The following is an 18,654-nucleotide window of genomic DNA, read 5'->3' on the forward strand; positions in this document are numbered from 1 at the left end:
AGTAATAACAAAAAAGAGGGCAATGCAGCTTTTGAAAGTCTCACAAATCAATGCACTTCTGCCTGGTGACAAGCTGCATAACGGCGAGAGAACTGAAGGCAGCATCCTGATTCAAACCCATAAGCAGAAATGAAATACAAGCATTGGTGTATCGATGCATTCCCTAACAGCAGAGTTTTGTCCAAAGTCTCAGTCACAAAATCCAGACAAGGTACATTGGGAAAGGAAGCATCTTACCCAATAACTGAAATACATAGAAAAAACAGCCAGTTTTGCAGCACACAAACCCTTCTCCAGATCTACAACAGAAGCTGCAAGCTTTTAAGTAACCATAAAGCAAGGATTTGAACTCCAAGTATTCTGCCCACACTCTCCATTGTAAGCTTTGAAAGAGGCTGCCCTACAAATGCCATGGGTGGCCCTCCACAGGCACACAGAAATCACTTCTGCCCCCAAGTCTTCTGGATGGGAAGACTCATCACCGATTTCAGCTTCGGAAGAGCTTCAGGCTTTTGGCAAACAGAGTCTACAAGACCAACAAACCTTGTGCTAAGTGGTCTCTTGCCACCACTGACCATTCCCAGATGGATCTTGCAGTCTGGAGAGAAACACGTCCTCCTCATGCTCATGTCTCTCCATGTCACACAACTGCCAAAGTCTCTCCCTTTCCAGAGATCCTTCTGGGTATAAAACTGAATATTACTAAGAGGGCTTTCCTAATTTCATTATGATTTTGAAGGCAAATTAATTACTTCAGAGCTTTCCAAAATCAAAAAAGGTGAAGAGAGAGATGGAGGGAGTGGAAATCAGGCAGTCTCCAACCTCTTGGTGAAATATGGGGGATCTGGCTGAAAGATTTGACTTTCCTGCAGGACAGGTGTCTCCTGGGTTGCAAATACAGAGGGCTAATAAACACTTTTAGCCCTGACTCCCAAAGGTTGATCAGTCCTGTCCACACTGCAGACATTAAGTGTAAACCATATTGTTCAGTGGGTGCAGGGGCTGACCTACAAACGTCTTGAGTTATGTGGACATGTGAGAGAGCTTCCATTTCCAGGATTCAAGGCCACAGCACTGCAGACACAGCTGTGAAAAGGACAATTGTGGAAGACTCAGTGTTCTGCTCTCACCTCAGAGGGAGGGAACCTTTGGGGAGCAAGACTGCTCTTCACCTCACACTGAGTTTCCATTAGCTTCCTTTTCTCTCTGTCCTCTGAACAGCGCTTGGCAAAGGCTGGACTGTTTGCTCCTTTCTGCCATAATCCTTCAGCCTGCCCAGGTTTTTCTTTCTGTCCTCTTCTCCAACAGTCTATTGGATTGGAAACTCTCTGGGACAAGAATACAATTGTCAAATGCACAGATGTCTGAACAGGATCCTGTGACTGCACTCAGAAATCCAAACCCAAGCAGATCCCAAACAATTAGACTGGAAGAACATTATGATTCTGAATCTGAAGTGATGCAACTGAGGCTATTTTTATTCACACAATAACTTCTGGGCATTTGGGTCCTATCTGTTGCACATCTTGACGTTTCCCCCTTTGAACTAGAGGGCTAGAATACAAAAGTTTAATCTAAATAAATAAAATAATAAAAAAGGAACATTGATGCTCACAGTAATAAAAATGATACCATTTTGGAAGGTGCCTCCTCCAGAACGGACTCACAGTTGTTTGGTAACACAACTGCTCATCCTTTCTCAACCCCTTTGATCTTCAGAGGCACCAATGAGACAGATAACTTCAACTCAGTAGAGAAGGATCAAATGTAACAGCCTGTGCTTCACAATGAAAAGGTGATGAGAGCAGGATAGGTGGCCATCTGCTCAACAGAGGAATGGAGTCAATCAATGCCTGGCATTTCCTCTCACCCCTTCATTTTCACCCAGATCTAGCACCAAGCTCTCAGTGTCTGTTCATCGGTTTCTCTTCCTTACTCCCAGCTCCTCTATGGCTTTCTGCCTTTCTTTGAAAGCAATCTGGACAGTTGTTTAGAGATGTCAAGCAGCAACAGATGCTCTGAGCAGAGTCTATTATTATTATTACTTATCAAAGTTAGTCTCCCCTTAAAGTTATATATTGAGGATCTATTATTATTGATCTTGGCCATTAGACATAATTTTAATCTCTGGTCAATATAATTAATTGAACTTTACTATAGCACAATAGACGATGTTACCAGCTTTTAGGCTAAGCTGTGCTTACAACAGTATGCTAAACCTTACAGCCGTCGCAGGCCATAAATGCTCCACATCACATTCTCCTTCTGACCTAAAAACACAGCTTTGTTGCCACCGGTACGGTCATGTCTTGGTACCTGTTGCATAAGATCACTTGGCACCAAGTTTTTAATCATGCTCACTGCCAACCACGCAGGTATTGCAGTTTTGCTACCCTGGCAGTAACACAGAGTTACAATCCTGCAGGTGGCTATTGGGGAACATGCAAAGCAAGCCATAAACATCAACATGCAGGTCAAGCCAGTTAATTATAAAGCCCCAGCTAGCCCAGTCTAATAAAAACTCCATCTTTGTTAAAAGGTGGTTACAAATAGACCTGCTCTTTAAACAGCCAACAGTGCCCTGTGCCCTCGTTCTAACACCACTGCCATTCTAACCGCCCTTCTAGGGATGCACAGTGTGCTCACAACCACAAAGTCTGGCGACGCTGCTCCAGCCAGCACAGCATCCTCCTCCACACCACCAATATCCCTGCGAAGCAGCCGGGCCATTCATCAGAAACCTGCCTTGCTGAGGAGGAGGCAGTAACCTGCTTTGCTGCGACCTACGGATTTTCAGCTTTACTGCTAGAATTAGGTCACCGACAAAGATAGCCAAGATTTTCCAAACTCACCAGCTATTCTTGATTATTCTGTTCAGAGGTTTTCTGGCTAAGCAAAATGCCTTCCAAAAAAAACCAAAAAAAAACAAAACCAAAGAGAAGGTATTTCAGACTCCTGTAAGCTTTCTGCAGTCAGATACTGAGAAGCAGGGACGCTCTCACCTCATAATCCTTAACTGCCTCTAAACCTGTGAAGGGAAGAGCTCTCCAGTTCAGATCTACTACCAGAGAGTCCTTGCAGCCTCTCACAGAGAAATCAAAGATGGTGCAGACTAGAAAAGAGATGAATTAGCAGGGATCTGCAGACCCTTGAAGGCCTCCTGCCTGCAGTGAGGCTGGAAGAACCCAAGACATTAAGCAGCTTCCCAGGAGGCAGCCAGAGAGTGTCCCTGAAACATCTCCTGTCTACAGTGGAAGAGCCACCCAAGGTCCACAGGGCGTCACAGCTGTAAAGGCACAGGCAGGACCTCAAATCAGAGCCTCTGTTTCTTCAAAACGCTACGGAAAGAGACCCTCAGCTCCGGCACCAACTAAATATAGTCAGGTTTTAAACCATCAATGCCACTAATCAATTAGAAAAAGCAAGCCCTTGCTTTGAAGATGGACATTTGTGCATCAGTGAAAGAGAAAAGGATGCTACCAACTTGTTAATTGGGAAAACATATTTCCTGTTTTCAAAATAATTAGCAGGGAACGTGCTGATATCTGGAATGCATTCTAGTCTGGTACTAGGAGTTATTTTCATCATTAACATATTTTTTATAAATTACAAAGATAAGCTATTGCTAATAAAAGATATTTTCATTGTTCATTAAAATAGAACCGAATTTTTCCACCCCAAGCATTTATTTTCTAAATCTATGTTCCAGTTTCCTCACCTCACAGAAGAAAATCATAATTCCTAATGAAAAAATATCCTAAGAATGTGACCATTTGGGAAACTTGTTTACACAAAAGCTTTATGCCAGAAGGAAAGCATGTGCTCTTCATCTAATAGCTCTTCACACTGTCAGAAATATTTAAGGAGTCATCAAATATCTACTATACCTTTCAGGTATAGAGGGCATGCATCTGGAACAGAGGAAGCGGTGCATGTAATTTCACCTTGTGAATTTATTTTAAATTTAACCTCAGACTTCCCAGGAAAAAGGAATTACCAGCCAAGGTCTTTGTCAGATGTATGCTGGGAAAAAAAGCACCCAGAAGGAGAACTTAAGAGATGCTAGCACTGTTTTTCCTACTGGATGTGGATTTTTGCACACAAAGAAAAGCAATGCTGTATTTCGAAAGCCCAGGAGTTAGCTAACGTTATGTGACAAACAGTTTAACTCAAGTTAACTACATGTGTTACTCAGCAGGGGAACCTAAACAGAGAAGCACAGCTCCCACAACTGCAACAGCAGATGAGTCACATCCTCATCTCGTACAGACAGAGGTACGAGGAAAGAAAAGAGGTTTTGAAAGGAGGTACCAGACAGTGTGAAAACACTTCTGCTTAACCGGTGTGATGTGCTAATACAAACCCAATGTCAACACAGTCCGTCCAAAGAGAAAAAGGCTTTAACGCCTAGAAAATTAAAACAAACTTCAGCAGAAAAAAAAAAACCCAAACACAAGAAAACAAGCCCCCTGTTCTGCCCTTTCCCTTTAACCAACCTTGACACCTTACTTTTAGTTTCTTTCTTTCCTCTGGACACGTGTGAAGGCCAAGAGACGCAAAACTGCTCAAACCTCAAACAGGGACAAAGCGCAAAGCTGGCCACTTGGAAACCCATCTTCTTGGGCAGAAAGCAAGACAAAATGTATCCATAACATATGAAAACTGTGAACTTATTTCAGCTGAAGTGCAAAACTGTACATCCTTGATCCATCGGAGAAGATCATTACCACCCTTGCCTGGGTCAGCAAAGCCACACAAGGATAAAATTTTAATTCCCCCAAACCAAGAACAGCTGCGGTTGAGTAAACTAACATTTATGGGAGGATTCGCTGCCTCTCACTTGCTTGGTCTGTATTCTCCCAGCAGGAAAAGAGCTAGGATCCCACCTGGAAACAAACCAGACACTGAAAGGTTCATGGTTTGTTTTGGAAAGAAAAATAATTAGGAAAAAGAGAGAGGAACTGGAACATTGAGTCCTCTGGTTTGGTGGAAATTGGTTTCCATTTGTTCAGCTATCACGACAATATTAAGAAAATAACCACACAAGCTTACAGAATTGCCTGCAGTGGCACCACACGATAATCAGTCACACCCCTCCTTCCCACTACTGTGTAGTGCATATGCCTCTCACAGGTCCTTGTGATTTTGGGCAGCACAAATTACTGCTTCACAGTCAGATATTTTCTATACAGTATCCCATTGTGGGATCACTCTCTGTCAGTCTCAAAATCACTGGTGTTAAAAATAATAATAAAAAAAACAACAAAAGAAAGAAATAATAAGAAAAACAACAAAAAAAAGATAAATTTCACTGCAAACCATTCACCTGGGGAGAGGCCGCAGTGGGTTCCCTCATCAGGAGAACCAAATGGCAAACCAGAAGCAAAGATTTCTTGACTTGCCTAGTGCTCTGCTAGCCAGGAGCTTCCAGTTTGCAAGCACTTTCAGGAAGGGCAAAGCAGCAACCAAATGGAGCCGATATTTCCACTCTCTCCACAAGCAGGAAAGGATTGTACAGCAGGCAAGACCTTTCAGTGAGAGTCAGGAGACCTATCCACAGACAGCTTGCATGACCTTAGGTAAATCCCTTGGGGAACTGAAGCACGCACTGCTCATCCACGAATTGGAGCTAATCCTAATTCCTTCACGGAGTACCGCACAATTAAATCCACTCTTGGTTTTCAGGTGCTCATGTAGCTCAGCAATGACACTGGTATGTGAACTGCCTAGAGAGCAGAACACTTTGGGAAGCTAATTCATTCAGCTTTCTCTGCTAATTAATAATGCCCAGAGTGCAAGATGGCCACACTTCTCAAAATAGATCAATAACCCCTCACTGCTCCCCCCATATATGCTGTAAAAACTGTCTGAGGTCTTCTCTTACCTCTGTCCCAAGAAATTCTCAAGATGCAATTCAAGCAAAGTTCAAAGGAGTTCAGTTGGAATCAAGACAAGATGAAGGCTGCATTGTTGCCTTTGCAATCAAGCAGTCATAAAACTTTCTATTTATTTAAAACATTTAAGTTCTGATGGCTTACTGTTAATCTCATGTACCCAACAGATTATGATTTTAAAAATAAATATCTTGGAGTATCTCAAACATCACATGATTTAATAAAGCAAACAAACACCTACATAAGATGTGTCCACAATTTTCTGTTTTTTAAAATATAAAGATTACACAGCCTCATACGCTGGTTTTATGGGGGGGATAGAAAACATTTAATTCCGGGTGCTGAGACTGGAGAATCACAGAATATCACCAGAATTGCAGAGGAGATTACAAGAGGTGGCAAGACTAACCATATTTTTCACTTTAACTAACAGAACAGTTTTAAGAAATGTTTCTTAAAAAAAGAAAAAAACCAAAACTTGAACAAACTCATTTGCTTTCCCTGGATGGCTGTGGGGAAGGGCAAGGCAGCACTGTCTGTACAGACCCAAAGGCCACCTCGGAGGACTTACGGGAGTCCCCTACTCTGTACAACAGCTTCCCACTCTACCTACTGCTACCACTCGCAATGTGCCTAACCCGCACTATAACCTCCTTGCCACTCTGCTCTTTCCCCACCACAGGTATTTTTCTCAGAAATCACCAAAAAAACCTCCCACCGCAACTCAAGCTCCAAGAGACACTCATGACTCCAAGAGAGCATGTTTTCCCAAAGGAAATGACACCAGATATGGTTCCCCTTCTCCTCCCCCACTTTGCAATCCCTTCACTGAAATGCATCCCCATACGTGGTTTTCCAGTGAACATCAAGCCTGTAAGATGCTTTTCCAAGTCAAAAAAAGTTTAAAAGAGGTCACACCACAGAGAGCAGGCTCTGCGTATTTCCTAAGAGGGACAGATTACGTAGAATATCCACCAGAGACAGTGTTCCCATCCAGTTTCCCACTTCTTTTGGCATCCGAGCTGCTTTTCTGGGGACTTGAAGCAGCAAACACACACATTGGGAAAAGGAAAGATGATTTTGCCCCCCCATTTACTCATCTCAGCCAGAATTCCTCAGGCTACTTCTCGGGTCTGACAGAATGATTCTTATAATGGAAGGTGATTACTATGGTCAGTGTTTGGGACTCTCCCCTTCGCACACAGAGGCACTCAAATTTGGACAGCTTTTTGTTCTCCGCTAAAACAACGCCGAATTAATTTTCTTCCTAGTTAGACATTAGCAAAAACTTTCTAGCAGTAACAACAGTTAATCAGGGCAATATGCCTCCCTGGGCAATCCCGCTGTCAAAGGCTTTTAAGGTCACGCTAGATCGGCATCTGTCAGGAAAGGTTTCGATGGAGCTTATCCTGCCTTGAGGCGAGGGGACAGACCCAATGAGCACTGCAGGCCCTCGCAGTTCCATCTTTGACAGCTTTACAAAACACCACCCAAGTCCGAAGAGTGCAGTTTGTTGCCCCGTTTTAGGCACAGGGCCTGAGCCAGGTGCAGGGGCAGCGTGCTGAGACTCTTCAAAGCCTCTCTGAGCTACGATCCTCGTGACAGAGCAAAAGATTTGCTCTGATGGCAGTTGTAGCTGCTGCATGGAGCTGGTATAGAGCAGTAACGCCCCACATGTGGGAGCAGGTACCCTTTTAGGGAGGATCCTGAGGCATCTGCAAGGCAGAGTTTCCAGTAACAGAATGAGACAATCTGCCTTGTGGGTTTGGCAACAAAGGGACAGGAGCAAAGCAAACAACAGGAGGGGCTGCAAGGAAGAGGAACCCTCTCCCCAAGCTGCTGAAACCAGTTACACTCCAGTGAGCTTCTCTGTATGCAGTTATGCAGCTGCAAACATGGAAAAGAGCAGCCAGCTCTGAGCAGCGCCAGGATCCAGCCTACGAGACACACTGGAAACAAACACAGATCAAAGGGAAACACCAAGCTGTATACACAGCTGGGGCTGTCTTCCCCTGTTAAAAGAGACGGGCCTGTAGATTTTAACTGCAAGCTCTTTGTGCGTGTTTGCACGTAACTGTGTGCATCTGTGCAAATGTGAGCACTTGCCCCACATTTGGCCTCTCGACATTACCGAAGTGTAAATGAATGGTATTTTCCGAGCTGTGCAGAAGATTCCCATACAGCTGAGCAAAATCCGACTGGGCAACCCACAGCTCAAGCCACTTAACGGAACAAGTCCAAATAGGTGGGAATGAAAGACACAGGAGATACAAAGCAAGCTCTTTTTAACCTCCGATTTCTACAATAAGCTTGTTAACACTGCTCCTCCTTTCAGAACAACTCATTGGAGAATTTCACTGAGTTTCCATGAGGAGCAGAACACTTCCCATCTAATGGTTGGGCTTTGGCCATCCGAGATTACAGTGAATTTCCCCAGGTGTTCAACATGTTATGTCTTTAAGTAGCATTGTAAAGTTCCTCCCAGAAGGAAAAGGTGGAGGACACATCACCTAGAATTTTCTCAAGGTCTGAAAGAGCCAGAGCAATTCCTCCTGCACAATCCAGCTCTGAGCAGAAAGAGCAGAGAAATGCATTGCAATAGCAGATGGAAATGCCACTAGCCAACTCTCCTCAGGTCCTGAGATACTCTTGGCTGACCAATCTCCTCTTCAAGGCTGAGCACAGGCAGAATGAGCTCCTTAGGGCTGATCTCACCTCTAAACCCTCCTGTTCTTTTCCTTTTCTCTTCTGAGCTGCTCAGAGTTAGATCTACCCCTACACAAATAAGCATGAAAATCAAGTCTGGCACCAACGTGTTTTCCTTTCCACATGTCCCCTCTGGTGGGCATGTGCCTTTGCCAGCTTTTGCACTCCTAGAAGGGTCCTTGACCTTCTTTACAAATATATCTTCTCATTCACATGAAGAGTGCCGTCTATCAAATGCCCTCCTTTGTTGCATTACTTGGTGTCCTGGACAGTCAGTGGTTTGCTGCAGGAGCCCTGGGCGCTGCTCTCCAAATGACAAGGAACTACAGCACCGCAGAGACATGCAGGGGGAGCACAAAGCGCGCAAGTGAAGGAGCAAGTATTCCTTTGGAGTCATTAAGAACTGTGCTTCTAAATGATTCAGATGCTTTTAGATATTCCACCCTAGCTCAGCAACCAGTCAGCTCAGAGACAGCAGCCTGCACTTGACTTTACAAGCATGACTAAGTTTTGTACAGATGTTTACTGCCTACCATGATAAAAACCACACCCTTATCATACAAACCGTTATCAGCCTGGACCATGTGTGAACCCCTGGACAGCGTTCACAGAGTCTATTTCTATGAAAGTAACACTACATTTCAAACTCACGTCCTGTTTCCACTGGAGGTTTCATCAAGTAAGCTTTTTTTGCATCAGTTTCTGTTATGCCTCCTTCTTTCCCTCAGTCTCTCCTGAGCCGAAATCCTCATATAGGCAGTTAAAAGACCACTATGCAACTGCTACATCCCCTGTCCAGTCACACCTTCCACTGAAAGTGCTCTTTTGAGGAATCTCCCATTCATGACAATGGCTTATTCTTTGAGGGTTGAACTAGACAATCTTTAAAGGTCCCTCCCAACTAAAACGATTCTATAACCCTAAGCCTTAAGGTAGTCTACTTAAACCCCTGGGCAAAAAAAAATAAAGAGAAAAAAGCATCCATCCTCTGCAGCAGCTTTTCATTTCTCCCTAAATAAGTCATGTTGCTTTATGAATACACTCTCAAAGGTAAATAATTAACAGGCACAAGGGACAGAAAAACTCATTACACAGCTAATGGAAGTGATGCTCAGGCAGCAGTGCACACAAAGGATACCTTCAAAAGACAGACTCCTTTTTTTTTTTTAATGGAACCCTGGGCAGAAGACCTGACTCATCCCATTGCTCCTGGATCCACAGACTCCTCTGCATTCCTCCAGATTTGGACAAATCCAAAACCTTTGTACGAGATTCAGACTCTGAAAAAACGGATACTCCAATTCTGCAAAGGCACTGTAAGGATTTACCAAAGAGCAAACACAGAGCACTACAGGCAGAGATGACCTGTATTTCCACACAAATTTAAGCTCTCAAGACACACGAGAGGGAGGCCGGATGATGACACCATCTAACACTATGTTCTGCCATGGCCCCGATTTAGCTCTGTCCACATTACCCAGTGGTTTCATGGGAGAAGAATTCCTAACCCTTAGTTGCACGTTGCCCATTTAATTGCTTTATGGTTGTCACATGCACTGTTCGGGAGGAAACCTGCCTGTTCTGTTTGCCCACAGCTATGCAAACTGCTCAGGGTGACCAGCACCATTTGCAGCCAGGCAACAGCCACAGAAACTGTGAAGTGAAGCCCTTTGCTCTCATTTCCCAGACAAGGCTATGAACGCCTGTTATATGCTTGCACTACCCACCACAGCACCCAAAACAAGAGGCTAGACCGTACTGCGCACAGCACCCCAGCAGCAGAGAGACCTTCACTTTGGGTCCATCTTCTGCTTTCAGATGGGAGAAGGTGTGAGGGCAGCAAGGCAGTGTCACACAGCACCTTCTGGTCACGCGCAACACCGACAGGGAGGACACCGAGGGGGCCGCAGGGAGTGAGGAAGAAGCTTTGAAGGAAGCAGAGGTGGAGAGGGGAAGCTTTTGTGAAGGACAGAAAAAGCAAGCAACTGGCTGGAGGTGTGCAACAACAAAGCAAAGGATTGGGTCGATGCAAACTTGTTCCCACGTGCCAACTACTCCAGGCACTGGATCCATTTGAGTTTCTGTTCCTCATCTGTTAAATGGAGGTGTCACTCGTCCCACCCCCCTTGGCATATCATAAGGTTATGTTCTCAAGTTGTAATACTCTGGTAAAAATGGACCACTTCCAGCCAGGAGAATGAAGAAGTTTCTTGCCTCCCTTTACTATCCTATACTGAATTCCCTTTGGGTATTCCAAGTCCACAGGAGCTATGTTGCTATAGTATCAACACACGTACAAGATACAGATCAGCACACACAACTCCAGCTTCTGCCCCAAGAGTAAAGAGTCCTGAAACTTGCAGTTAACAGGTAATCTGTCTCAAAAATTATATTCCTATTACCACATCTTCTCAAAGGCAGCAACTCCCTAAGTGGCTTTTTAGCTAGTAATGCTTTCAGGCCCAAGAGCAATGTTAGCCACTTGAACAAGAAAAGCTGTTCCATCAGAATTTCTGGCTCTCAGCACTTCAAATGACACCCCAGGAAAAAAGAAAGAAAGAAGAAAAAAAAAAGCCTGCAAAGTCTCCAGAGATGCATTAGGGAGAGATATGGCAAGTACAGAGCCCTGACACGACTGAAAACTGAGCCAAGGAAGCTGAATGCTTGACTTCCTACCTGGGGCCAGGTTCTTCCCCAGTCCAAGTTCAATGATTATAGAGGGGATTTGTCCAGTCTTTCTTTTTTTTCAGGACAGCCATAAACATATAGAATTGGAGAGGGGTCAGCTTGACACAAAACTGTAGCAACACACCTAAGTGGAAATTCAAGGGTGCAAGTTTGGGAAGAGATTCAGAATAAAAGCTGGCAATGATGCACTCCAAACCAGATACCAAGACCGCTTTCATTACACATCCACAGCAGCTCCCAGATCCCCTCCTGGCTCCCTGAAAGCAGTAAATAATCAGTAACGCACCATTTGATACCTTTTCTATTCACTGCTCTGGAAATATAAAGTACAGGATGCTGAATGCAAGAACTCAGCCATCTAAGTGGGGAGACTTGACTGCACAGGATGTTTTTTTTCTAAGATAGGGGTTTCCTCTAAAGTCTCCTTCCTGGGAGGCAAGACAAGGAACGGATTCTCAGCATCAGACTATCACAGCAAAGCCAAGCAGATTGTGCTAGCAGTTCTTTCTACACTACGGGAGGAAAACACATCAGAAAGTGTCCCTAGAACACATCTTAAGTTGATAAGGGCTTTGTGATAAATATCTGTTTCTGAAAACTGGCTTCTAACAGTGATTTTATTGTGCAACATTGTTGAAAGGAAAACATTTTGCTTTATGACACTTTATCCAAAATAGCAGTATTGCTCTTTTTCTTCTTCTTTCTCCAAATGCTGTTGGATTCATAAGGGAGATGCAGAGATCCGGGAGCAGGAAGGAAAGCAGGCATGCATTCACTCTTCATTGCATCATTAAAAAAAAAAAATCATACTGAAATTAGAAATTCCAACATGAGCAGAACTAAAGAACTTCCAACAAAATGAGGATCATTTTATTTCCCTCAAATTTTGGCATGGAAACTAACTGTCCCTTTTCAGCAGCCTTCCTCAGAGTTCAAAATGTTCTGCTGCCCAGCCAATGTGAAACAAAGCCTTTGCAGACTTTCGGTTGTAAATTAATCAAAACATGGCTTCTGCACAAGGAAGCACTTCACATGAACAAGTGTGGTGGTCGGACAGAGAGCAACCCCAGTTTGACAGGATCCGACTGGTGAGTTCCAGAGCAATGCAAAGTGGCAGACTGACACTAAACGGCAACTGAGCCTGAATATGTCCTGAAAGAACATGCCTCCAACAGCCTCACTCCACAAACTACAGATTTCACCCTCTCCAGCTTAAGCAAAAACAGGCACAGCAGTGTATTAAGTTATCCAGATCTCCTATACTAGGAGGACGTAGCTCAACTCTGCTGAAAATTGTTAGCCCCAGCTGAAAACAGAAGCATCTGCCATCCAAGCAACAAAGTCGAAGCTCTTGTTCCATCCTGGCCATGGAGACGGAAGGGTTTAGCTACAGTTCCCACAACAAGCAAGGTGGATCGGTGCATGCTCTGACCTTTGGATGTGCCAAAGAAAGCTGTGTTGGACATGCTTTGACTGCTGCAAGGAACATCACAGGTTCCAAGTTTTATTAATGAGGAAAACAATATGTTCTGTCAACATTTGCTACATAAAGTTAACATGAAAACAAAGCCCACTCCAGAGAACAAGTGAAATTTACTGGATTAGTTTTGTGTTCCAGTTCTCCTGATAAATAGCACTGAACTCAACACTACATTGATTAGTTGGTTCAAGACAAACACTGACCAGATCGCTTTGGCAAGTATATATATAGCACAACCATCCATGTCTATTCAGAGCAGCAAGGATTCTCTAATACCTTCACTTCCCTTCCCTCTCTCTTTCCCAGCCTAGACAGTATGTCTGCACTATTTAAATGCCCAATTTTTTTTTTCCCCTCTTTCTCTTCCATTTTGCTAATAGACACATTCAAGTCCCAGTTATAAAGATGCAAAATCAACCTGTGCAATTGCTGTGGAGCCTCAGGAGGTCCCACGTTTCAGTGTAAGCTGACCCCCATCATGATTTTCACCACACCGTTCACACGTTTTCCCTTTTCACCTGTTACCTCAAATACACAACCTAGCCTAGTGGTCAGCTCTGCATGAGAAACTGTTCTGGAGAAACACTCTGCAATAAACGGTCTCTCTTGTGAAAGAGAGAACGGGTGAGGAATCACAAAAGAGAGAAGGAAGATCTTGATAAGAGTCAGAAAGGCTAAAAAAACACGGTCCTCTATCACTGCTCTGTGTCTGTCTTCACTCTGTTTCTGATCATCCCAAAAGATGTCAAAGGGTCTTACCCTACTTCACTCTGTGCTTTCACTCTAAACACAACTCTTTAGCAGCTTGGTTTAGAAGTTTTGTCTCCTTTAGACTCTGTCCTTTTCCATTTTAAACAAGGTGGCTTTGCAGAGCCACAAATTCTATGAGATCTTCCGAACATACTGCTTCTCTCAAGGTTGCTTCCTCTCCTTGGTTCTTCTTTTGTTTGAACTGAATTATTGTTACCATAAGAAAAATCTGCCCTAATAACTCACTCTTTACCCAATTATACAGCTTTGTTTTCCTTCCTTCTGCTGTATTACAACACAATCATCACTAAATCCAAACAGGTTCATCTAGCATATATAAACTTTTTTTTTAAAAAAAAAAAAAAATCCAATCAATAGCTTTACAAATACGTTTCTTGTTCTATCAGGAGACGTAACTTTTCTGACAGACACCGCCACTCCCATGTTGGTCTACCAGAACTGCCACTTCACAGAGCAGTAGGAAAGTCATCTCAGCATCAAGTACCTTCTCTTAATACCACACTGACCACATCCTTCCAAAACTGGTGTGCGTCTGAAATGTTCACAGACAACAGTTAATTCTGCCATCTGTACACACACACCATTTAACTTAAGCCTGAATTTTATTTATTATCCTTTTTTGAGCAATTATTACACTACCAAAGTTAAAGTTTAAGTCACTTCCATTATCGTGTTTTCTGTTAGAAAATAATGGGGTGTTGCTTACAAATCCATTTTTTGGTAGGCAAGTGAAAGGACTAAAAAGTATTGTTTTAGTTATTCCTTGCAGCAGATGAGAAGCAGAATAGTGGGTTCTTGTTTAAATGCAAGCTATGACTCATCCTGGGCAGAGATAAACTGAAACACATACCCATTAAATAAAAAAACACAATTTTCTAGCATGAGGATTAATGACAGATAATAACTATAAATTAACTTTAATCTTTTATAAATCAAAGCTCCTTATATAAATGTCACTGCAATCTTTTCAGATTAAAAAAAAAAAAACAAATCAAAGCAGAAAGAGAAGTCACTTAAATATTACCGTAAACTTTCAGTACCAAATCAAACAGCTCCTCAGCAGAACCACTGGAGTGTTTGTGAATTATTTCAATACCACGAAAAGGAGTAGAGCTTAAAACATTGCTTTAATTTTTCTTAACATCTTTTTAGTTACTTCTTGACATCAAAGGGATACAAGATTCTTAATCATTCTACACTGAAACACCAACAGCTCCGCAATATTGAGTCCAAATTAATTCGCATATTCAAAAAGGAGGAGGAGAGCATTTTGGTTTTTTACTGTTATCTTGCTATTGCTTGAAAGAAACTCTGTGTAACTGTCGAATGGGTTAAAACAAAATTTAACTGAACATAAGAAGGCTGCTGTTCACAGACAAGAAGGAAAAAAACAGAGTCAGAGACCTAATAGCGGACAATTTTGAAAATTATAGTGTGTGTCAATAACGGAGATAACAGTGAGATTCAAAAGGAATAATCTCAAATAATGGGGAAAATGAGCACCTGCCAGCCACAAAGCCATTAGTATCAGGGCTTTTATCTTTGCAACAGTTAAGTCTGTGAAACACTGACAAACTTAACAACACAGCAAATAAAACATGGTGAAAGCCTAACCGGGAAGCAATCCCCCTCACTCAGAAAACACTGCTGTGGAGTCTGAAAATAAATGCTGCCAGTATGAAAGTCACTGTCCAAACCATTGGTGACAAACACTGCAAATCCAGCGTGGCTGCTCCAGGGTCTGGCTGGGTTTACAAACGTACATAGCTGATTGGGCCATAGCACCTGCGTTGAAGAACAGACAATTCCTAACCGGGAGCAGCAGACTCCTAACCAAAGATCTCAGACACAGGGGTTTGCCTGCACTGAGCACCCAATGTGACCAAACCTCTGCCCTTCCCTAGAAAGGTGAAAACCGAGAGCCTGTAAAACCATGTCTGAGACATAAACCTGGAATACAGTGCCTCAGGAACTGGAAGTGCTAGAGGAAAGACCTGCTGAGAGAGCTGATGGTTAGGAGTCTTCAACCTGGAACAGGTAGGGACTAGCAAGCATAACTGAGACAGGAGGAGGAGGAAGAGAGAGACAGTATTCTACCAACTGGGAATAGGAAGACAAATCCTGTAGGAAGCAAACACAGCTCATCAACATGCAGGAAAAGGAAGCACGAGGGAAAGCACAGATAATAACACTCCTCTCACTAGTAACCAAAGTGCTGGACAGTGGTCAATTCTCATGATATCCCCACCTCGGGTAGTACTGCTGTCCTCAGTTAAAGACAGGGAATCAAGGCAGAAACTTCCTCAGCTCACAAAGACAGCTGGTATCAGGCATATCCTAAACCCATCCATACTTGCCAGTCATTAACTGGACAATAAATATGTTGCACTAGCTGCTGAGATCTCACCCACGCAGTCTGAAGCTTCACTGCTTGCCCTACAAGCCTGAGCATAGAAAAATATGGTCATAAATCGATGCAAACTTGGCCAATACAACAGGACCAGGTTGGTACAGAGAAAGATGGAGACAGCTCTGCTTTAAAGCTGTACCGAGCACAAGCAGCGTTCGCAGTAACAATTAGATATGCAAATAAGCACATTGAAAATTAGTGACGGTTTACTGTTGTCATGGAGAAAAAAGCACCCTCCATTCTGGGTCAGATCCAAGCACTGCATTTTCTTTCCCTTATTGGTAAATAAAACTGTACAGAGCACTGGAAAACCCAGGAGCCAACGCTTCTCAACACAGCTCAACCTGGGACTGGAAAGGTTGAGACTCAGGGGAACAGTAGAGCAATATACCCCAAATAAAAAACCTCTCTGCATCACCCCAGAAAGGCAGGGCCAGGACAACTCTGTAGACCCTCAAATCTAGCAGGGCATAGAAGCACAGCCTGGAAGAAAACACACACCAGGCAAAGGCCAAGCTGCCCTCCAGCACTGCTGCTGCTGCTGGGGCACGCAGATGTGGGGGAGACTGAGGGCAACATAATGCACAAGGTACTCAGCTCCAATTCCCTTGAAGCTGCATGGGAAGGTCTTGTCTGAATGGAAATACACACTTGGCTCAAAGCCTCTGTGTATCTTTGGCCATCCTTACAGTGCTCCAATCCCTTGTTAAATGATGGCTGCTAAGAGGAAAGAGAAGGCAATCAACCTATTTAAACTTGGCTTTCCCACCCTGAGGGTTTCTTCATAAAAGCAGCTGGCCAGAGCACTGCCTTTGTTCCACCAGCCACAAAAAACACAGACACCCCCCCTCAACCCTCCTAAAAATCCCACAGAAGAGCCAAGATAAGTTTATAATGGAAACCCTGACACAACCTTAACTATAGCATTCTGAATGGAAGGCGATAATCTGATCTGTGTGTGAACGAGCTCTCCTTGTCTCAGTGGTATTTATCTTACTTTAACTCCTGTTACAAAAAGGTTGAGTCATATAGCAGAGCTAGCCAAGTAACAAAACTGCAAGGCTTGTAAAACTTCAAATTCAAGGATAAACAGGTGCAATCCTAAAACAGGTTAGAAGAGAGTCTCCACTGGTAGCAAGACCTCTGAGCCTCTGGATAATGGTACTTTCTTCTACACCGCAGAGCCAGCAGAGGGGTGGGAGGCAGAGGGTATAGAGCACAGGGCTCTGTCCTTCAGTTCATGGTAACACGTATTACCCAGGGCCCAAGAAACCTGATCCCGTAGCAACCTCATGTATGGAAAGTGTCCCAATCAGATTTCACTGTGTCAGGAGAAGAACAGTTTTTACCCTGCATACAGATTAGTCACAAAACTGGGTCACTTCTTGCCTTTTCAGAGAGAGAGGAAAAAAAAAAAAAAAGCCCAAAACAAGGCTGCTTTTTCAGATCTTTTTGTATCTCTCCCCCTTTTTCAAAACTACGTGATGCAGTGTGGTCATTCACAGCTGTCTAAGCTGATCAAACAGCACCTGCATGTGTAAGGTTAAAGCACATTACACTCACTAGGCTTGTATTTCTTAGAATTCAGCTCATTAGCTACTTACCGGTTCTTTTCTAGTTCGTTGTGCGTAGACCTGGAAGACAAACAAAAATTTGGATTAGACACCTTTGACCTCTCAGCATCAAAGCTCAATCACTGCGAGCTGCACACATCCCCGGCACATATTGCAGCATAAAGCCTACCAATTACACATTTCAAAATCCACAGCTAAAACCTCAGCCTCCCTGCCAACAAGAGGTTCCTTCCCTCCTAAGTCTGTGTTTACCTATGTGCAAAGCTGCTACTCTTACTAGCGCTACACAAAATGTTCCCTAAAGTCTTAAGTGTACACAAAATCCCAGAGACAGGCAATGATTATGACAGGGCACCACAGTCAGCCATTTCCAGTCTACTTCTGGCTCTGCCACCAACTCAATACAGGGTTGCAGTTATGTTTCTTTGTGCTTCGGTTTCTCCATCCACCCTGTAAAAATACACATTAAATACATGGGAACCTTCCAGCAGAACTGGCTCTGTAAGGACAAGCCCTGGAGCCCTTCAGTGGTCACACGCTAGACTTAGCAAGCTTAGTAGAACTCTAGATATGGCCAGTATTTGGGCATGAAACGGGACAGCCAATACTGCCATGTTTGCAAACATCAGCGGCGCTGAGCAGCACTTCTACGATGCCTGAACACTCCTCAGAGATTGAAACAGCACCACTGCAGCACTAGTTTGCAGCAAAGCAAGTGACCCATAAAGTGGCCCTGTGACCACTCGACAAAGGAGGGGGCTTTGTCTTTATACCTGCCCGCCATGCCACGCACACTGCCAGGACTCCCTAATTTAGAGCTCACAGCTTGAAAATTAGACCAACTAGAAACAAAAGGGAAGCAGGGAAGTTCATTCTCCTTGCCTCTGTGATGACAGCACAAGTGGCAAAAAAGACCTTAAATCCTTTCAAGATTTCTAATCTAATGACGTTATTAGTAACCCAGGTAAGGTTGTTGAGGATTATTTAAAAAGGATAGCCATTTATCCAACATTTCTCTTTAACAGAAGGTCATCTTAAAATAAGAGTAAAAGGAGCCCAAGAGCTTAATAAAAAGGATCTATTTTCTGTAATTTGGCATCACATTTCTTCCGGAGCTCTGAGAAGATTATC

At 43.5% G+C, this 18,654-nt stretch overlaps 1 protein-coding gene across 2 annotated transcripts in view; it reads right to left on the bottom strand.

The window, feature by feature from the left end:
- The window catches only part of MXI1 (MAX interactor 1, dimerization protein), a 58,668-nt gene that overhangs the window by 11,594 nt on the left and 28,420 nt on the right, over nt 1-18,654 (bottom strand). For both annotated transcript variants that reach the window (XM_009568188.2, XM_054071146.1), the window contains exon 3: nt 17,554-17,583. In XM_009568188.2, coding sequence (XP_009566483.2) covers nt 17,554-17,583 — 30 coding nt within the window. The remainder of the gene's footprint in view (nt 1-17,553; nt 17,584-18,654) is intronic.

The sequence above is a fragment of the Cuculus canorus genome, chromosome 7 (assembly GCF_017976375.1).
Source record: "Cuculus canorus isolate bCucCan1 chromosome 7, bCucCan1.pri, whole genome shotgun sequence".
Taxonomy (NCBI): domain Eukaryota; kingdom Metazoa; phylum Chordata; class Aves; order Cuculiformes; family Cuculidae; genus Cuculus; species Cuculus canorus.